This window comes from Miniopterus schreibersii (genome assembly GCF_964146895.1).
Source record: "Miniopterus schreibersii genome assembly, chromosome: 2".
NCBI lineage: Eukaryota > Metazoa > Chordata > Mammalia > Chiroptera > Miniopteridae > Miniopterus > Miniopterus schreibersii.
In genome coordinates, this window is record NC_138102.1 from 168,830,573 (window position 1) to 168,853,107 (window position 22,535).

The 22,535-nt window shown below is 45.2% G+C and overlaps 1 protein-coding gene across 1 annotated transcript in view; it reads left to right on the plus strand.

Annotated features, from left to right (window-relative positions):
* ANO2 (anoctamin 2) overlaps window positions 1-22,535 on the plus strand; it is a gene marked incomplete at its 5' end in the record, with an annotated part of 267,613 nt that overhangs the window by 191,607 nt on the left and 53,471 nt on the right. Inside the window, 2 exons of the mRNA XM_081127869.1 lie at window positions 9,640-9,717; window positions 16,401-16,596. Coding sequence (XP_080983995.1) covers window positions 9,640-9,717; window positions 16,401-16,596 — 274 coding nt within the window. The remainder of the gene's footprint in view (window positions 1-9,639; window positions 9,718-16,400; window positions 16,597-22,535) is intronic.

A 22,535-nucleotide genomic window follows, 5' to 3' on the forward strand; every position in this document is an offset into this window, starting at 1 on the left:
ATCTACAGTGTCGCCTATGAAGCATTTTCAAAAACAGATTCTTTCACCCCCAGGAATCTGATTGAGTAGATCTGGGGCAGAGCCAGAAATCAGCATATTTTGAAAAGTCACCTAAGTGATTTCAATGATCAGCTAACATGGGAGTCATGACATTGCCCTGGCTGTCCCATTCCATCCTCCCCTTTACACAGTGACAACCTGTCTCCTCTGTGGTCTCAGCATCTGTTGGGGGCTGAGCTAACAACTCTTCTTTCCTTTCTCCAGGGCTGAGGACCTGCTCCCCAGTCCTCCCACCTTCCCCCAGCACAGTAAGGTGTGGATACCCTTAGAGAGGCATAATGGTGCAGGGGGGAAAAATATAAACAGGAATGTAGAACCACTGAGTTTCTTCCATATTTGTTTAGTAGGAAAAAAATAGGAGTTATGGGTATTGGGCCTGATGAAAGCAAGAGTAAGGAGGGATTTCATGCAGAACTTCAAGTTTGTAAGCAAATGTTCTACAGATCAGTTCTCCATTCTATGGGATAGAACATAAGGAAAGGACCCCACATTGAAGCTAGAGGCTTTAGACTAAGAAATAACGTGTGACCTAAAGGGACAAGACACTAGGAGGAGCTCAGTGTGGCTACAGGACCTCTGTCACAAAGGTCTTCATGATTAGCCAGAACACAGCTGGGTATCGCTCAGGCTAACACTCTTCCCTGTATTATTTTCCACCCAAAAAAACTGTCTTTATTGGCACATGTCGATGGGACATGCACTTGACTATTTTCCTTTTTATTTATTTTTTTAAGTTATGGAATATTATTTATTAATTAAATATGTCTTTATTGATTTCAGAGAGATAGAAACATCAATTATGAGAGAGTCATTGATTGGCTGCCTCCTGCACACCCCCTACTGGGTATCAAGCCTGCAACCTGGGCATGTGCCCTGACTGGGAATCAAACCGCGATCGTCTGGATCATAGGTTGATGCTCAACCGCTGAGCCACACCAGCTGGGCTTGACTATTTTTCTTAAAGTGTTAAAAGGTTACCATGAACCTTGCATTTTCCCCTTAGGTTTTGGTACTGGTGTGTAACCTGAGACAGTGGCACAAAATTATTTCGCAGGCTCTTCCTGTGTGAAACTAGATTTGACCGGCCCAGAGACTAAGTACTCAATCCCAACCTTATGAGCACTGAGCACTACCCAGTGAGCTAGGCTGTTGTTTCGAGACTGATATTCACCCCCAAGTCACACATACAGGTGAATCCTCAGGCCAGGCTGAGGCTGGCACTGGAGATCCAGTGGTGAACTAGACACAGAGGCTGCCTGCTGTCATGGAGCTCATGTTTTCTTGAAGGAAACAGAGAGGAGATAAACAAACAGGTAATTTCAGATAGTGATGTGTTGTGATAGAGAAAAGTAAGGGCCAGGGCATGGACTGGGGCATTGAGAAAGACCTCATTGGAGGTGGTGCTAAAATTAAGCACAAAAGAAAAGTGAGAAAGGGACCCAGCTGGGTAAAGAGGAGAGGAATCTTAAAAAGGTATTGAAGTGGAAACCAGCTTGGCACATTCAATGAGCAGGAAAGAAGCCAGTGTGGCTGAAATGGGGTAAGCAAGGGATTGAATGGGATGATATGAAGTGTGAGAGGAACTAGAGCTCAGATCATGTCAAGCCTTGGAGACCATGGCACAGGCTCTAAATATATTCTAAGTCCATGGTCATTTGGCTTAACGTGTTGTGTGATGGTCTAGGTAAGTTTATATATTAAGGATTTAGACATACGGCACTAGTGCAGGTACTGATAGCTTCAGCCCAGCCTCCTCCTTTTGCAGTCAAGGAGGCCTGGAGAGGGACAATAATTTGCCTGCCCCAGGCTCTCATATCTTGTTAAGGGTAGCCCATCTAAGACTCATTTTACCCTTATATGTAGAAGGGTCTCCCCTTGAAAGAGTGAGTGGGGAGGGGCTGCCTGCAATCCAAATTCAGGCAGGGCACACAATAGAACAGTTGGGGCTGGGGTAAGAGAGGGAGAGAAGCTCAGCCTGGTACTGGAGCCCAGAAAGGCCAAGGCAGCCCCCAGGGAAAACAGAGAAAGTGAAGCACCATGCTGTCTAGGGCACCAGAGGAAGCCGAGTAAGCAGGCTGGACCTCAGGATGGGAGCCAGGGAGCCAGAGTCTGTTTTTCTGTGTCTGCTAGGAAAACCAAGCAGTGGGAAGAATAAAGAATGTTTTCCATTGTAGCCACAAATTACACTGCATTGTGCCCTGGGCTTCAGGCATGCCTGTAGACTTAGGTGCTGTGTCATGTGACTGCCTCATGCCCATTTGCTAAGATTCTCCTCCTAGATTGAGACTTTGTCCCTAAAAGTCTTTATCTCTAGATAACTCTGGGGGTCGGTCAAGGGCAAGTCTGTAGGGCCAAGGGGCAGACCTGGAGACTCAGTCTGAGAAGCTGTATATGCTTGCGCTGTGAGGGGTCAAGACCATTCTGGGGGCTTACATGATGGTGATAGAAGCTGTGGGGGGGGGGTCTTATGCTCAGTGAGAGGAGGGATATGCAGTTCAATACTGGCCTCACACTTCTGGTTAGGCCATGAAGGCTGCCTGGAGGAGGAGCTATTTTAAGAGAGAGAACTAAAGAGAGAGAGAAGATGGTGAAGTTAGTAGAATCTCTGTTTTTAGAGTGAGTGTTTGTGAGAGGTCTTGAAGGCTCACCCAGCAGAGAAAGCACTGAGAAGCTGTGTCTGAGGGGAGAAAGGGACCAGAATGACAGAACAAGATCACATAATTGGGTAGCTTTGGAACAGAAAGAATGGCCCCTGGGTCTGTGCTGTAGGAAGCATTGCCCAAATTGAACTTGGGATTTTCTTGTCTCATTGACCTTTATTTGACCCTTACTCAGACACAATTGAACCTGCATCAAGACTTTTCTTCCACCTAATCCCTGTTTTAAGTCAGTCTCTCAATCCTACTCTTCCATAGGGCCCCTGTCTGGGACCACCTCCCATCTGTCCTGCAATTTTACCATCCCCAATTCACCCAAGTCATTATAATTTCCCTCAGAAACCCCATTCAGGCACTACCAACTCTCCCCATCCCTGGTTCTCCATGGTGTTGCCCCTGACCGGGGATGGGGGGTGGGGAAGTCACCTCCAGGTTGGTGGAAGACCTCCCCCTACTGTACTAGTTGGATCCGTTGTCTCAGGAAATCAAGGCAGACCAAGTGTCCTGGAGAAAGGGGTGAAGGACTGTCCATTTGATTCCCACCTGCCATTGGCCTCATGAGTTCTCACAGTGTTTAGGCCATGCCCTGGCTGCCTCCTGGCACAGAGAGACCCAGGTGAGGCTAGTTAAGTGTCACCAAAATTGTTTTCAGAGTTGAGGTCCAGGAACCTGATAGGAGACACACTGATTATACAAACATTTATTGAGCTTGTATCAGGTAACTGACACTGTGCTTAAGCATTAGATACATAGAGGTGAATAAAACATGGTGTCTGCTCTTCTAGAGCTGACAGTTTATGAGGAGTAAAGACAAGAAAATCACCAGTTATAGCAGAGGTTGATGAAACTGGAGATGTGTGCGGAGCCTGAGCTATGGCATGGGCTTGGCAGTAGAAAGTGGAGGAGTGGCAGACTGGGAGAATTTTAAGGAGAGAGACTATAGGGCTTGAGGCTGATTGAGGCGAGTGTGTGGGAGGAAGTAGCCCAAGTGAATGCCTTGGTTTCAGTCTTTGTCCACTCAAAGGGTCGTGGCTCCGTTCACCAAGTTAGAGAATATAAAAGAAGAAGAAAGTTTAAGGGGCAAGATGATTCATTCTTCTGGGACATTTCGAACTTGGGACGTTCTGCTAAAGATATCCACTAAGCAGTTGGACAAATGAGTTTGGAGCTCAGCTGAGAGGTCTGAGCTGGTGATAAAGATTTGAGAATCTTCAACAGGTAGGTGGTCAATAAAGCCAAGATTTTAGCCAGGAAGAGGGCCCCGCATGGGGGAGTACTAGTCTTAAATTCTGCTTCAACCCTTTGTTCTCTCCAACTTCTTAAGAAAGCAAACTGCAGCAGCTCTCTCCTCTCACCTCCCATCTGCTTTCTCATCTGCAGTCTTGGTTTTGTTCCCACCATTCATTCCTTTGAAACTTTCTCACAGGTTGCAGATAACTTTAATGGCAAATTCAAAGGGACACTTGATCTCTCCTCAAGAAAACCTGTGTCCACTTCTTGCAAGTTCCCTCCCTGGGCTTTGGTGGCACTGCTCTCTGCTGACTTTCTCTCTGTGTTGTGGCTACTCTTTGGCCTACTTATTTTTTAGGTGACAGAACCCTGGGCAGGCAGCATCACGTGGGAGGCTGTTGAGTGCAAACACTGGACTTAGACACATAGATTCCAGAGCTGCAACTTATTAGCTTGTGACCAAATTTCTTAAGCTTCTGGAGTTCACTTCCTTCCCCCAGCTATAGAATGAGGATAATAACTGAAACTTTAAGGGTTATTGCAAGAATTAAATGGGAGACATCTAAGACTCTTAGATGTCTGATTGTCAGTAGCATCATAAGACATTAAATAGTAGCTCTATTGATATGATTATGTGATTTTTATCTTTCAGTTTGTTTATGTGATGTAACACATTTATTGATTTGCAAATATCATACCAGCCTTGCATACCTGGAATAAATCCCATTTGGTCATGGTGTATTATCTTTTTAATATATTGCTGTAGTGCTTATAGCTCTTTTTGAATTTGTCTAGTAGGTCTTCTGGTTTTTACTCAAAGGCCCTCCCTAAATATATATATTGCTGGATCCAATTTGCTAATACTTTGTAGAGGATTTTAGCACCTATGCTCAGCAGGGATATTGGCCTATAATTCTCTTTCTTTGTAGTGTCTTTATCTGGTTTTGGAAGATAATGATAGCCTTGTAAAAAGAGCTTGGAAGTCTTCCTTCCTCTTGAATTTTTTGGAATAGTTTGGGGAGAATAGGTGTTAGTTCTTTGAACGTTTGGTAAAACTCCCTGTGAACCCATCTGGACCAGAGCTCTTGTTTACTGAGAGTTTATTGATTACTGCTTCAATTTCATTAGTTGTTATTGGTCTATTTGGGTTTCCTGAATCTTCCTGATTGAGGTTTAGAAGACTTTATGTTTCTAAGAATTTCTCCATTTTGCCTAGGTTGTCCAATTTGTTGGTGTACAGCTCTTCATAGTATTTTCTGTGGTGTCAGTTGTTCCTTCACCTCTCTCATTTCTGATTTTGTTTATTTGGGTCCTCTCTCTTTGTTTCCTGATGAGTCTGGCTAAAGGTTCATCAATCTTCTTTATCTTTTCAAAGAACCAGCTCTTGATTTCATTGATCTTTTATGTTGTGTTTTTTTTTTTAGTCTCTTTGTCATTTATTTCCTCTCTGATTTTTATTATTTCCTTTCTTCTACTTACTTCAGGTTTTTCTTGTTGGTCTCTTTATAATTATTTTAGTTGTAGGGTTAGATAGTCTATTAGAGATTTTTCTTGTTTCTTGAGGTAGGCCTGTAGTGCTATGAACTTCCCTCTCAGGACTGTTCTCGCTGTGTCCCATAGAACTGGGGTTGTTGTGTGCTCATTTTCATTTGTTTCCAGGAATTTTTTTATTTCTTTCTTGATCTCATTGGTAACACATTCATTGTTTAATTATGAGAAAAACTTCAGACAAACTCATGTGGAGAAACATTTTACAATATACTTGACTAGTACTCCTCAAAACTGTCAAGGTCATCAAAAACAAGGAAAGTCTGAGAAACCATAGAGTTTGGAGGAGCCTAAGGAGACATGATGACTAAATATAATGTTTTGGACAGGACCCTGGAACAGAAAAAGCCCAGTGGGTAAAAACTAAGAAAATACAAATAAAGTATGAACTTTAGTTAATAATAACTTATAATATTTGTTTGTTGGTTATAAAGAATGCACCCATATGATGTAATAGGGAAACTGGGTATAGAGCGTATGTGTGTGTGTGTACATGTGTACAGAAAAGCTTCAATGATAGTACAGAAAATATATTTCCTGAATATAAACATTTTCAAAAGGGCAATTCCATGGTTTTACATGAATATCACTGTGCTACTTGCTATTGGAGACTTAGAAGTAGGAGCCATAGTCCAGGGACAGAAACAGGACATCATAGACAAAGAAACAAGCACAGATGACAGCTAAGCTCATGTCTTAACAATGGCGACATTAGCTAAGTGCTTCCTAATCACCTGCTTTTGATATAATTATGAAGCTGACTAGACCTTACTTTTGTATGACGCCTCACAGTTTACAGAGCTTTCTCACAGGCATTCACTCAGGTGATCTGTACAGTACCTCTGCCACGTAGGTGGGACCAGTGTTGTCATCTCTGTTTTAAAAGGAGAAGGAAGTGCTAAGAGTTCTCCCCAACCTCCGCGTGCAGGTGCACCAGTGAGACCCTCTCCATGGGTTGGCTAATTCATATAAAATGCATAGTAATTTGGTGTTACAGGTACTGCCATTTTACAAATTTATAGATAAGAAATATAATTATACATGAAGAAACTGAGGTTCTGGGAATCTTCCAAGATCACTTCATTAGTTAGTATTAGAGCCAAGAGTTAAGCTCTGATGCTCACGTCTCAAGGCTGCTTCTCTTTTCAGTATCCCGCAGGCTGTTTATGTGATGATTATGTAGAATGTAGTCAAATTAACAGCATTTTGCCATGAACCTTCACATCTTTAATGTGCCAGTGAGTGGAGAGTTTTAATTAGCTTCTGTTAGCAGAACCAGTTATTATATGTAAAGTCTGCTTTACTGACTGTCATCTTTACCAGTTACTTTGGGAGCTTGGAGGGCAGATGGTGGGTATTCTTTGTGTTTCTCTCAGCCTCTTGTGTTTCGATAGTGTCTCAATGTATGAGATGGAAACTATGACTCCCAGAAAAGGGGGCTCATGAATGTAAACATGACGGGGGGTGATTCCTCAACAAACACTAGAATATCTATGTCAAAATGATATTTTTCTTTAAGAGAGTTGCTTTGAGAGGGCAACCAAGTCAATTGCTTTTTCATGGCGCACCTTCCTTGCCAGGGTTAGCGCTGAAATCCCTTTCCTTGTTTCTGTTGTGGTCTCTGAGCACCTTCTGGGCAGGGATGAGCCTTCTCCCCACTGTGTCCTCGGTATTCAGCACAGAGCCCAGCCCTCTAAGGTGCTCAGACCGTGTTTATTGGATGAAACTGAACCAAAACTCATTCTCGAGGACAGAGTTGTCACTGCAGGGTAGAGGCTGGTCCAAAGACATCTCATCCCCCTTGGTCCCTGGCCTGAAGAAGATGGACAGCGATTTGGCACGAAACCTTAATCAAAACCATCTCAGATGCCTGACTCCATGAGTTTTTTAGTCATCCTCTACAGTTGTACTTATTCATTTGAACCCATTTCACCTTGGGCCACATTTCCTGATCATCTGTTCATACTTCCCTTTCCAACTCTGCCTTGAGGGCCATTCTGAACCTGGTCTCACCATGATGTTTCTTGCCCCTTCCTCTCATCTCAGGGACCAAGCACAGGTTTTTCTCCCTCTCCCTGCTCTGTTCCTCATTCATGAAGCTCCTTTATGGAGCAACTGAACCTATGAACTGGAGTTCTCTCTTTTCTACTCACCACTGACATTTCAGAACACATCTGGTTTGCTGGGTTTTAAGGCAGAACCTTTCATCTCTAGGCCAGAGAGCAGAAAAAGAGTCAAAGACTCATCAAAAGCTTCATTGTAATGAGGGAGACCCCAGGAAGAACCCTGTCATGTGCTCCTCCTTTTATTTTGCAGAATCCCTACTGAGTGTTGTTATCCACCAGCCCATCTTCAGTTTTCTTTGTCAAAATCTTAAAGGAAAATATCACCAGTGTGAGGAAAACTAAGACTTAATACTGAAGCAAAAAGAAAGAGGTGCTATTCCCTTTTGATGTTTGGCTTAATTTAGAAGAATATTAATGAATATTGTTTCAGTCCTAATAGAAATAAATTTATATACTCTCACTCATTCAGAGTGGTCACAACCTGTAGTTACCTTGTTCTCAGTTGTGTGATGGAAAGGCTGCTGGGCTAGGAGTCTAGAGACCCGATTCAATCACAAGGTCTAAGAAAAACTGAGTGTACCTCGTTTACATCATCTGTAAATGAAAGTGCTAATTATTAAATGACTTCAGCCTAACACTCATTTCCACCCCCATTTATTAAGACAACTCAACCCTGTGCTCAGCTCCAGACATGTAACAAGAGAGACACATCATTTCTTTCCTCGAGTTCCCCACAGGCTCAGGCCCAAGATAACCTTCACTCCCACATTGGCAAGTGCTTCCTGAAGCTTTTGGGTATGTGGGTCTTCTTAGGCTGTAAGCCCCCAGGGGCAGTGGCCATATACACTTTCATCTGTCTCCCACCATTCCTGGCACCAGGTGTGCACACAGTGGACACACAAAGGTTTTCAGAAAGATGTCTTCTAGGCCAAGAAAGCCCTTCGCCTACAGTACAAGCTTTCAAAGGCTAGATGGCACTGTTGCTAGAGCCAAATCAGGTGTGTTCTGAAATAGTGGTGAGGAGGGAAGAGAGAGTAGAGGACGGGGTCCTGGAACATTCACTGGCTGAGTTTGATTCAGATGCATTGCAGAAATGCAAGACTCCTACCGTCCCAGCATAGAGTGCTTTGCCATTTTCCTGGCATCTTCACAAACATGGCTTCAAATGGTCTTCGCAACAGCCCTGCATCAATTCTAATTCTATAAACCTGCAGCTCAGATAAAGCAAGTGCCTGGACTAAAGTTACATGACAATTAATTGGCAGGGATTTTTACCATTCATACGTACCTTGTTGGCCTCACCTGACTACACGTGTGTCTTCAGAGTATGCCAAAGGACTCTGGTCAGCTGTACAGCTGTACCAGAGGTGGGTGGCCTGGGTGCACTGGACCCAGTCTGAGGGGAAAAGGCAGGGTTCTTAGCCAGACTGACTGCAAGGCATCAGCTTAACCTGTGCCTAGAAATGTGTGCATTTGGGACCAGGAGAGAACACAGTCATTTTGGAGTAAACAAATAACAACACATACAGGTTCTTTGAAGAACAAAAGTTGTGGGTAATTTGTACATTGAATAAAATCTAGGGTTGATGTTTTATTTAAAGAATGATCTATTTTAAGATGTTGCCCTGTGGTTGGGTTGTATATGTCATTTGTCCATTGCTTTAACATGTTCACATGTTTCTCATTAAAACAAAACAAATAAAACCATCCTGTGTGGTAGGCAAGACGGGTGTTGTGACTGTGCCCATTTTATGATGAAGAAACAAAGGGTCAGAAAAGTTAAGAGGGATGTTCAAGATCGTACAGCTGATAAGTGGTTGAACTTTTTAAAACTTTAGCCCAGAATTAGGCTGAACTCAAATCTTGTCCTCTTTTCACCATAGTTTTTCCAGGCTATCTAGAAATCACAAAATCAAGAGAGCTGTTGTTTATATGGAAGGTAAGGTATCAGAAACTAGAAAAATACCCCTATAGAGTGATGAATTGTTAATGGTATGCAAATTTATGCAAAATTAAGAGGAAATTATTATCTGCTATTTGTGCCTTCTGATTGTCTCTACTCTCCTGTTTCTACCCAGGATGATGATGAAGATAAGCTGACCTGGAAAGATCGTTTCCCAGGTTACCTGATAAACTTCGTCTCCATCTTGTTCATGGTAATTTCCTTGAGGGAACACCTGCCTGTGGCTTATGCTTGTTAGGTCCTGTTAAGTGAATACTGTGGGTGTGCTGTTCTGTTACACTTTGGGAATAATGAAGGACTAATAAAGATGAAGACATAGTCCCTGTGTAGAAGGACAGGCTCTTCTCTGACAATGAGGCCATTGCTGGTATCAGTCACCTGAACAGGGGAAGGTAATTTTTCCGGACAGAAACCCAAACCTGGAAGGGGTCGGTGACCTTCTGTGGCTAGTGAAGGAGTTTCTATCTTCTCAGAAAAAAGAGAATGGAAAGGGGTTCTGCCTTCCCAGCCTTGACTGCAGATGTTTGAAGTTGGAACTTCCAAGGGGTAGGTCATGAGGTAGTGCCCTCCACTGGGATAGGATAGACCAAGACCTTGGAAGAAGTAATCAGGTGAGATGGCTGCAGAATTGTGGCAGCCTGTTTAAGCTGTGGGCTGGCTCTCTCTGATGGTTTGTGGGATAGAACAGAGTCTGAGAGCCACAGGAGACAGCCAGCCTGAGCTTTCTAAGCTGATTCTTCAGTTTCCCTCTAGATGCTGTGTTTATTTCTCTATGTGCTCCCTGAGAGTTTGAGCAGCCCTTAAGTGGTAGCAGGTTGGTCTTGGGAGCCAGGATGAGTGAGCCAACAGTAACTGCAGCAAGAAGATCTTAGGATATTTGTAACATCCCATCTTGCTGAAAATAACAAAAGGTGAAACTCAGAGGACTGAGCACGGGCCGCTAAGACATCTGCCCCCTCTTTATGGGTAGTCCCCCTCTAGTATTCAAGACTGGAGCTTCTGTTATACAAGGGAGAGTTGTGTCCTTACAGCATGTCTAAGCAGGACCACACATTAGTTGTGGGGTGGAGCAGAGATGGCTTATTCCAAAAAAAATGGGACTGAAATTTTAATAATTTTCTGGACCCACTGGCCACAGATCCTGGCCTGAGGTTATTGTTGCCATCCTTACCACTGAAGATAGGAACCATGTCCTAGTCTCAGAAATTTAAAAAGTGAAGGAAGTATTGAATTCAACAACTTGTTTCACAGATGAACTGCAGAGGTGACGGGTGCCCTGCCAGAATTTAGAAGCCTACATTTGTTATCTCCTCATTGTTTAACAAGAGCAAGGCATGTAGAATTTATTCAGCAACATGTGGTGAATTGCAATGTGTTAAGCTGGAATGATAGAAAGTTTAATTTAGCACTTCAAAGCCTCCCACAATATGCATCTTGTTGTCAGAGATTATTCATTCATTCAAGAAATATTTAGTGGGTGCCAACTATGTGCTTGACGCTATTATTAGGCATTGGGGATGGAGCAGAAAATAAAACAAAATAATCCCTCCCTCAAGGAGTTTATAGATAACAAATATATACATAAATAAGAAAATAAATAAGTAAAATGCTTCTATATCCAGTAGTGATCGATTGGGATATTTGTAACATCCCATCTTGATGAAACTAACCAAAATAAATAAATAAAAATTGGGTAAATATATTTTTCAATCTTTTTTAAGCCTTGAAGGGCTGATAGGATAGTGAGGCTAAACTCTTTGGGCAAATGGGAGGTGCTTTTACCTTGAGGGCATTTTCCCATCTAGGCCAATGGCTTTGGTTTTGGTGGTTTTATGGAGCAGGGAGGGTAAAAATCAGGGAGAATGGCTGGGTCAAAGTGGGGATTCTAACAGGAGGTTCTCACTAAATTAAATTGGAACTTCAAAGGGCTACCGTCTCAGAATAAAGATGATAGAACTAAATCTACCCCATCTCCCACTTATGGGCCTGCAGAGAAAATTCTGTTCTAGGGAGAAGAAGATGAAAAGGGAAACAAAACCCTGTCCCTGAGAAGTGGCCTTGGGCAATCCCCATTGCGGATTCACAGCCTGGCTTATCACTCGAGGGGACCAGGCCATTACCCTACAGCAATGTGTGGAGCATGGGATCAAGGGCTCAGGGAGGTGTTTATGAAAAAGTGTTTTGTTATGGAATTTGGGCAACAAAAGGGAGTATCAAATATCGTTCCCTCCTCCGTCCCCTGTGACTGAAACTTGGCAGAAGATTTTGGGACCAGGGCCATGAGGATGATTTTAGGGATGCCAGTGTGTCAGATCAGCTGGGGATGTTTTTCATAGGATGACAAGAGCCAAGAAATGTCACATGCCGTGTCCATCTTCCCCACCATGATAGAGGCCAGCATGGACAAATATAAATTTTCTTTCTTCTCCAACCCAGTATGCTGAGCTAAAGTTTCTTTTCTTTTTGAATTAACCCTCTTTTGGTTTTCTTTTTATATGACGGGATTATCAGAGGCAATGTCCTTCCTTCCTCTAGAGCTAGGCGCCTGAGCGCTTCTCCCATGCCCAAGATAGTCACTTACTTACCCCTGTGTATTGGGAATCAGCCATCAGAAACCCCCCTCCGCTGCCTGGATTATTGCAATGGCCTCCTAACTCATCCCCCTGCTTTTACACTGTCCTCCTACTGATCTTTGTAAAATCCAGGTCCAATAATGTCATTCTTCTGCTCAGAACTCTCTAAAATCTTTTCATCTACTGAGATGTGGAGCCAACATCCTTACACTACAGGGCTGGCCCTCCTCTCCACCATCCACCTTCTGCGCCAACCCTCCCTTTGCTCAAGCAGGTCTTTGCCTAAATGTCACCTTCTCACCTGGACCTTTCCTGACCACCCTGTTTTAAATTGCAACTTTTCCCTATGTCCCTGTTCTGCTTTATTTGTTTTCACAGTGCTTATCACACCAGATATACTATATATTTTACCTATTTGTTAGTTTATTGTCTATCTTTCCCTGTTAGAAGATCAACAGCCAAGAAATTTGTATCTTTGTTCACCAGTATATCCCCAACACCTAAAATGGTGACTGGTACTCAAGACATCTTTTATGAATGACAGAATAAAAAATAAATGAACTAAGAAGATACAAGAGACAACCTAGTATGTCAATGATAAAGTCATTAGTGTGTGCATTTTAAAAATTTGAGCTACTGTTACGTGCCATGCCCTTGACGGGCAACCTCCCACTAGTTGCTTCTGCCTGTGCATTTCTACCTGCTTCTCCTTATTCTTTCCTCCAAGCCTTTCCCATCGAAAATGGTCCCAAAGCTGCCATGGAGCTTCCTCTAACCAATCCCCCTGCTGTCTGCTCAGAGCATACCAGAAGCTCGAGAACTGAGGCCTGGGACTCTGTCCAGCTGCTACCAGGATCAACAGTTGTTACGTGTGCAATGGTTTTCTCAACTTTGCTTCAGAATGCAAGTCCTAGAGGGTAGGGATCAGACCTGCTGCTCTCCTTGTCTCTCTTAGTGTGTCAAATCGGGCTATGGACTCTGTAACCTGGCTTCCATTGTAATTTGGCTCTGCCCAGAAGTAAATTATGGGATTAAAACACCAAAAGCAACAAGGACCACAATAACGTGACCATGTGCAGGGGATCAGCAAATCTTTACCAAACATATTCCACACCTGAGGTGCCTCTATGAAATGGCAGGAGGCACAGAATGCAGCACAAGACCAGTCCCTGCTTTTGGCCTAGTTGGAGGAGACTGATCACAAACATGAAATATTCCAAGCACAGTGGTTTGCACAATAACTGGTAAGAAAACATTTATTGAATTAACAAAATCAATAATGAAGCCAAAATGGTGAAAATAGTGCTGGATTTAGTGCTAGAATACGTGCGTTCTAATGTCAGCATAGGATTATAGACTTTGCAGCCATAGAGCAGGGTTGCATCTACAAAACTGCATATACAAAAGCTGTGTCTTATGTGGTTATTATAAGGACTGATGCTAGTGAAGATATGCATTGAATAATGACATGGAGAGGATACAAATGGATCAGCTGTTGTTGATGATGGTATCATCACCATAGCGTATCAGCTCTACCGTGTACCCTCCAGACCTTGGACCAATCACATTGCTGTTTCTTATATATAAGATCAAAGGCTAAATATGGCTGATCCCTAAATGCTGAACTTTTTTTAACTCCTACCAGGATCCAGGAGACTAGGGTGGTCATCCATGCCTTGTGACCTTGAGCAAATCACTTTCCACAACTGTTTCCTCATCTGCAAAATGGTCATGGCACTGGGTTGCTGCTCTCCAAGTTTAAAAACTATAAACCCTGAGCTGCTTGTGGGAAACACTGAAGGAGAGATTAAAAACCTGATTTCTATAATGGGATCAAAAAATCAAGACCAGAGAAGTTAACATTGCAAAGAACAGCATCAGAGGGCTGGGGAGGGACATGTTGGAAGTGGGGCTGGGAAGGTAAGGAGGGTGGGAAGAAGGGATTTCCCAGTGGGGAGAGCAGTGCCTCTAGAAGTTGCATAGGAATCTTGTTAAAGTGCAGATAGAGTAAGTGGGTCTGAAGTTGTGCTTGGGATCCTACATGTTTATCAAGCTCCCAGCTGATGAGCATGTCCCAAGGATCACATTGTGTTCCCAGGAAGAGTGTTCTTCCTTCCCCAGTTTAGCAGCTGGGCCTCTTAGAGAAGAAGAATAGAAGCTGATCTCCTGCGCACTTGTTTCTCCACACACCACCCCCAAGACTCCAAAGCAAAGGGTGTTTTTGCCATTGTTGTTTTTCCCTCAGTAGTTCCCCCAAACCCAACCTCAAATACTCACACACACACACACACACACACACACACACACACACACCCTTCAATGCCCATCCCCCAACCTCATCATTACTTCCACTTCCATCACTGGCCTTAACTATAAAAGTGATTTTGGGGAAAAATTCTCACACCACGTTTTCCAGGCCCTTACTGTCTGGCAGTGACAGTCCCAGAGGAGCGGGAAGTGAAAATGTCTATGTTGTTGGAGAGCAGTGATGTCACGTCCAGGCTTTCCCTCTTACATGGCAGTCATTTCTCCCTAGTCCTGGAGGCTGGGGTTGCTGCTCCTGCCCCCAGCCTGCCTCCTAAGAGTGGCCTCCCACAGAGTGATTTTCCCGTCTAACCTCTCCTCCACCCTCTGTCCAGAGAACACTGACATCCTTTCTTCCTTAGGGAGGGCTTCTTTTTCATACCATGGCCCACAGGGCAAGCACTAATATTTGTAAAGCACTTGGGGATAAAAGGCTGAGGCTGCCACCAGCACACCCCAGGCTTCAGCACCTCCAGCTACCCCCAGAGGTCTGAAGACATCCATACCTCAGACACAGTTGCAGCCTTTTCCCCATCCACAGCCCACCAGAATGTCATTCACACAGCTTGCAAAGCACTGCCCCAGCCTGACCCCCACCTCACCCCTCCTTTTGAGGGACAGTTTGTTTTTCTAGAGGGACCCTTTTACTTGCTCCCTTCTCTCCCCATATTTTCTAATTAGCTCTCTATAACCAGTGCCCACCTCACTATTCCTTGCCCCCAGAGGAAATAGGACCTGAAGAGTCTCCTTTGCAAAAAGAAATCTTAAGAAAGAATCTGCAGCCCAGCCAGTGTGGCTCAGCAGTTGAGTGTTGACCTATGATCCAGGAGATCTTGGATCAATTCCTGGCCCGGGCACATGCCCCGGCTTTGGTCTTGATCCCCAGTAGGGGGCGTGCAGGAGGCAGCTGATCAATGACTCTCTCACCATTGATGTTTCTTTCTCTCCCCCTCTCTCCTCCTCTCTCCGAAATCAGTAAAAACATATATAAAAGAAAAAAGAAAGAATACTTCACTTGACTGAAACAAATTAGAATTTTTCTCTGAGCAGGTTAAACACCTAGCTGCTCCCTTTCTTCCCTCTGAGCCCATCTAAGAGGCTTCCTTAGAGCCCTTTTCTCTCCTGATATTCTGTGCTTCAGGGAGATGGCCCTTCCTTGGCTGTGATGGGGGAGATGAGGGAGCCAGTCCGGGAGAGTGCCTTGTTATCCTTAGGTTCTAGAAAGAGGAAATGGGGGGTGTTTTTCAAGGTCAGATGGCTGCTAAACTTCCCTAATAAACACAGCAGCCAGAGATTTCGGCACCAAAGGAGAAATCTGAGCCCTCCATTTCAAACTGCCTGGCAGGGAAATTTAGAGTGATATTTCGTTCACCCAAAGGACCGAGAGTGCAAAAATCTCACTCCTGTTTCCTCTCCCTCCCTTCTCCTTTGGTCCACCTTCCTGCACCCAGCCCCTCAAGCTCTCACTCATCCTTCTCAGCTCAAACTCCTTCACTATGTCCTTTCACTGAGTCCCAGCTTAAATCCCATTGCTCCACAAACTATTCCCTGAGCACCCGGATCCACTTGCTCCTCTCTATTCGTAGTCCCTTCAACAACCATATTCTTCATTTAGTACTTAATACAGTCTCAGGTTTTATTTACTATGGTTTAACAGGAATTCACCTTTTCTCCACAGTACACTGAATGCTCTCTAATGAGAGAAATCACATCATGTGTATTGCACACACCATGGTATCCAGCATTTCCATTGCTAGTTCTTTGTGTGTGTTATGGGCCATTTGGAATCTGATAAAAATGGAAGACACCCTCTCCTGAAAAATGCACCTATACTTGGAATTTGCATGAGAGTTTAGAGAGTTTGCAGTCTCCTTGTTGCCCACCAATGGACTACAAAATAATAACACATTACATAGCAAATAGTACTGTTGGCTGAGCAAATAATAGGTGCTCAATAATTGTCCATGGGTGTGTGACTCTCCCTGTTTTTCCTTTACAGATTGCCCTGACTTTCTCCATCGTCTTTGCGGTCATTGTGTATCGTATCACAACTGCAGCTGCTCTGTCTCTCAACAAGGACACACGCTCCAATGTCCGGGTCACGGTGACAGCGACAGCAGTCATCATCAACCTCGTGGTCATCCTCATCTTGGATGAGATCTACGGTGCTGTGGCCAAGTGGCTCACCCAAATCGGTACTGTGCCCCCACGTCACATGTTGGCAATAGGCCCCCTGGAACGTGGTCAAGTCAGTGTGTGTGACATTTTTGGTGGTGGTAATGACCCAACATGAAAAAAGGAACCCGAGCAAGATGCTTTGTACAGTGTATTTTAATTGGAGAAATGAGGAAGCACAGTGGTTATATGCTGGAAGGTGCCTACTAAGTGCTCCCCTCAGGCAGAAATCCTTAGAGGAAAGGAGGGTGGAGAGACAGAGAGAAACATCAATGTGAGAGAGACACATCAATTGCTTGCCTCCCGCATGTGCCCCAGCCCGGGTTGGGGATCAAACATGCAACCCAGGTACTTGCCCTTGACCGGGAATCGAACCCATGACCCTTTGGTGCATGGGCCAATGCTCTAACCACTGAACCACGCCAGCCAGGGCTCTGCAACAATTTTGATCAATCCTTCTCCCTCCCAGGTCAACTGCCTCACCATCCCCTAAGAATAATCCACGGGTCTACTCTCAGAAGCAAGGCAGGTTCAGCACTTCCTGTTAAAAATCTGAGAGTTTCAGCTCTCGTCATTTTCCCAGCAGCGTGTATAAAGTTGAGAAAGCCTCTTGATACTTGAGCCCAAGAGGGTCTTATCTCTCCCCATATTGTCAGGGGCCCCAGAAAATCCACACATTCCCTGTGCCCTGAGCAGACTTCAAAGAGGCATATCAGACTTCCCAAGCTTCGAGCCAGTGAGAAAAATGCAGTGGCCTCAGTATTCAGACGTGTCATTTGAGCCGCAACCTGCTGTTGCCTGCACACCCCTCTTTGGCATTTGTGCTTCTTAGATGGGGGAGGGCTGAGAGCCGAGACCCTTCTCTCGTCGGATTTATTCTGGGTGGCCTGATGCACCCCTTTCCCTTGTTGAGTCCAGGGACTAGGAGTTTTGGCCCCTTACTCACCTCCAGGAAGTTGAATGAATGACATGATGTCTTTAATTCACTGACCAGTTGGAGGCTGGACACTTGATAGGATGCCCCCCTCTTCAAGACAGCCTTCCCCAGGGGACCAGAGAATTCCGGGAAGGCTTCATGATTCCAGTTACTCATTCCGCGCCTTTCCCCGGCTGGGCCTCTGCTCGCAGTGAGCATTTACCCTTGGTTTCTATGTGGACATAGGCAATTTACCATCTAGAGTGGCAGTTCTGCTCTCTTTAGGCTTGTACATAACTGTAAGTGTTATCTATATCCCTTCATAAACTTCTCGAGGCAAGTAGGAGAGCATTTACTTCCGCGTATTTAGTGGTGTACGGGAGTCTATGGAAGCACTTAGGAGGACCATCCAACACTCCTGCGGGCTCAGGGGAGGCTTCAGAGTAAAGGCATCCAGTTGGAGAGCTCAGAGATAAGTGGTGGTCAGATAGGCACACAGGGGGAGGAGGGAGTGGGCAGAAGGAGAAGGTTCCTGGCAGAGGAAACAATGAGAAACCCGGCACTGAAGAGGGAGATCAGATCCCTCAGGTCCAAGAAAGGCACACAGAAAAGGGGCACATGCCTGGGCTTATACAATGAGTAGGGAGGTAGAATTTTGGTGGGTCTAAATGCCAGGGAGCGGAAGGAGCAGAGTTTAGCGTATGGAAGAAAGAAAGCACAAAGCATTTCCAGGATACCGGATGAACCCAGAATAAGGGTTGCTCTCGGGCCCATGGCATGTCCAGGGCACAGCATAGGGGGGAACTGGGCCCAGAAAGTTGACGATACCTTTTTTGGGGGGGTGGAAGATCACAAATGCCAAGCTGAGGACTCTGCTTGTTTTCATAGACATTGGAAAAGTGTTTGCAGGAGTTCAAAGGGGCATCTAATGAAAAGTCGCTATTGTCCTGGCCTGAGTGCTGAACCAGCTGAGCAATAAAGCACAGGCAGATATAGACACAAGCCAGGATATTTATCACCTTTATAGTTGAAAAAGGCTACACTGGAGGAAGCATCTTAGCAGCAGAGCCAAATCGGCTTCCTAACACTGGATTCCAGACACATTTACCCTCCCAGTGGTGGACAGCAGTGGACAGGACCGCTTTGCAAGTCTTGGGACATGAATAGTGAGGCACCGAACACCTGCTTCCTGGGGGCCCTTTTCTCCCCAAGGGAAGGGCAGAGGAGTGGGTAGGCAAGGAGCACCAGTGTCGCCTTCTAGACTGACAACTGTGATGAGCTATTACTGCTTGTGTCACCCAAGAGGAGAAATGAGTGAGGTGAGGGAGACAAGGCAAGACATCACAACTGATCCCACTCCCTCCACATGGAAGAAACACCAACAGTGGAAAGAAATGTCACCCAACAGCTCCTGACTCAATAGCTCCCAATGCCACTGAGGGGTTTTTGAAGGGTGTGATGTGATGGGAGCTGCATGTTTGCAGAATTGCTCGGGCAGGGATATAGGATGCCAGAGGAGAGAGGGGCTGGGGATCTAATGTAAAGGAGGTTACTGAGCATGTGGGTGGGAAGAAGGGAGGAGAGGACAGGGAATGAGTGATGTAGGAATGTCTTCCTGCTCTCTGTTTGCCTTACTTTATTTCACTTGTCTTCTGTTTTTTGTTTTTTTGTTTTTTTTAATTTCACTTTTCTTACACAGCTCCAGAGAGTGGTAAAAACAGAACACAAATGAAGTGGTTGACAATAAAAAACTCATTAGCAAGTATTTAGTGAGTACCTCCCACGCACAAGGCTGGGCAAATTCTCTTTGCATTGGGCCACAGAGCAGTTTCTATACTGTGAAGCTGCCCACTGTTTCTAATAGCACCCCCTCATCCCAAAAGTTCAAGCCCCTCCAGGCTGCTAACCCAGTGCCCAGTTGTGTCCATAAGGAGCTCTGTGCACTGGGAAGGAGATGAAGTTCTAGCAAGTATAGTTTGTCCTTTGTGATAGCAGTACTCATAAATTATTTTTAAACTAAAAAAAATAGTCTGTATCCCCTTTCATCTTCACAAAAATTATGTGTGGTCAGCAAGAGAAGTGTTATATCCTCATTATATGAGAGTTCAAGCTCAGATTCTACCTCTAAAATGCAAATGTGTTTAGTGCTATTTTTAATGTAAGCTCCTTAGTGTCTGGATTGAAGTGGTGTGTTGGGTCTCCACTCAGGGACCCAGGTAGGCATTATCCCAGGTTGCTGTTTCTGTCTGTCTTAGACTGGATGTCCCCAGGGGCTCAGAGAGGTGCTGCTGTGCAGTAGAAGGAGCACAGTGGAAAGAACCTGTGAGCTCTAGACCTGGCTCCTTCTCCCTCCCACCTCCAGCTGTGTGACACTGGGCAAAGAGGAACCTCTTCTGGACCAAATTTATTTGATCCTTCCTTCATCATTTTCTTCCTTCCTGTCCACAGATCATCACCCCTCTCTGGACTGTTGTCACAACCTAATGACTGTGCCCTTGCCTCAAGCCTCTTTTCTATGGGCTTCTGTCTTGGAAATCCCCACCCAGTCAGCCTTTCTCTAACAGTGCGTTTGGGGGGCATCACTCCCATTCAGCTCCTACAGAGAGCTTTCTTTTGCCCTTAGGTCAGATATAAACTAGCATCCGAGGCTCTCAAACACCTTCTTCCCACTGTTTTCCTCCAACTCACAGTCACCCCAAACCCCCTGCCTGTGTGTTCCCACCCCTGTGCCTTGCTCAAGCTACTGTAACTGCTGTGATGAACCCTGGTGACTCTCTCTTTAGAGGACCTCTGAAGGCCTGCCTCCTCATGAACCCTTTTCTGGATGCTCAGCCCTCAGTGAGTTTCCTTTCGCCCACATCTGAACTCCTGGGCCACAGATCATTTGTTCATTTGTTCATCCCTCGGACATTGAGTACCTGCTTCGTGCCAGGCCCAATGCTGGAGACACAGCTGTAAACAAGAAAGATCTAGTCCCTGCCCTTCTTGTATTTACACTGTAGTAAGGGAAAGATGGACAGTAGACAAGAGCATTTCATGGAGGGTGAGAAAGCAAAACAGGGAGATGGGATAGCTGTTGGGGTTGAGCCCTTTGGATCAGGTGGTCAGGAAAGGCCTGTCGAAGTGGGAGCAACGTAGGTGAGACCTGGTCAACAGGAGGGGACGAGCCACATGGAGACCTGCAGGGAGGGCTCTAGGAAGAGGCCACAGCGAAGGCAAAAGCAGAAGGGACACAATACCACACACTTGGTGGCTTATAATCCAGCAAGATGGGAGTCAGCCTGGAGTGTAGTATCTACTCTGCTCACTGGAATTTATCACAACTGCCTGCTATCACTCCTGTATTTGTGTGCGTTTCCCAGTATTAGGATAGTGAGGCTATGCTAGGGTAATAAATTCATCTTCAGGTCTTAGTTACATAAAGTGAAGTTGTTTGCTTGTTCTTGCTCACACTACATGTCTAGTGTGACAGGCCAGGCTCTGTGCTTCACACAGTTGCTCAAGAGCCCAGACTGATGGAGGCCACGTGGACACAATGTCAGGGAAAGAGAGAGCTGGGGCGGGGGGCAGGGAGTGTCACACAGAGGCTGTGAAACACTTCAGTCTGGAAGCGCCATCCATCACTCTGCTCAAAGCACACTGGTGAGAATCAGCCTAATTGTGAAGACATTGGAAAATATGTCCACATGAGAGGGTATTCTGTGGACTTGAAAGGTCTCTGCCAGTTGCTGCAACCAGACTACAGAATCCTGGAGAACAGCTACTCTGTCTTACCCTGATCTTTATTTCCTGCACAGTGCCTGCCTCATGGTAGATCTTAACATAAGTTTGTTGATGAAATTATTGGTGAAGTCATCTCTCTTTTCATTCATGCATTCAAAAAAATTCTTTTCAAGGACTGCCCATGGGCTAGGGATCCTGTATGCCTCAGTAGAGGCCACAACAAGCATTTATGTATTCATTATTTCAACTCTGCCTGCTTATGAAAGTATCTGAGGAAATATTGAGATGAATGAGGCAAAGTCTTCACATGGGACAGTGACTGAAAGGTGCAACAAAGACATCAGGAGACTCAAATTGCCCTTAATGGCAAAGTGTGTACACACTAACGGTGGGGGCTGTACACAGCTGGGAATGATCAGCATACCTGTAAGCAAAGGTGTGGTTTCAGAGTCCTCCAGGCCTCCCTGGGGACACAAAGCTATGGCTAATGCCACCCAATGGGATGAGGATTCTGCCAGGCTTAGGGGCTTCCTTTGCCATTCTCACGCTGGGTTTAATGCCCATCTGGCTTCCTGCCCCAGATCTCCTGATTGATGAGGAGGCTGTGAATACGTACTTTGCTCACCAGGTGCAAACAGCTGCTGTAAACAACCCCAGCAAGTTCCCACGTGTTTCCTGCTAGGCTGGGTGATGGACGGCTGCTTTCCTGGGAGCATCCCTCAGTGGGCCCAGGCGTCAGGCCTATCCGAGGCTCATTCTTGTCACAGATAGTTATGACAAAAGACAGATTTTGTTTAATGCCTGGAGAGTGATTGACTCAGCAGTGGTGAATAAAGGCAGTAATTGTCTTCCTGGTTGCCATAGTAGCAATACTCATTGGCTTGGGTGCAAGACATGCTACAGTCCAGAGACTACACAGCACTGGTGCACAGGGGTCAAGCTGAAGCCTGCAGTATTGGGATAGGTTGTTAGGGAAATGAATGAACCTTTGGGTCCTGGTCAGTCAAGGCTCACTGTACATCTCTGGCAAAACTGCATCTTTTCATTATAGCTTTTACAGGATGAGTCCTCCCTCATGGTCCTTCTTGGGCTCCAGTAACACCATCTCTTCTGTTCTTTCACTACTCTAAGTAGTGCCTTCATTAGAATCATGCCCTTTGAACCATCTGAGGTGAATTCTGTTTCCTCTGCCCAATATCCAGGCTTAAACAGGGACATGGCCAGGCCTTTACTCCTTCAGGTCTCATTGCTATGCAGCATTGCTATTAGATGCTGGCCCGGACCCATCTGACTGAAGAGGCTGGACCCCTGCTGAGATGA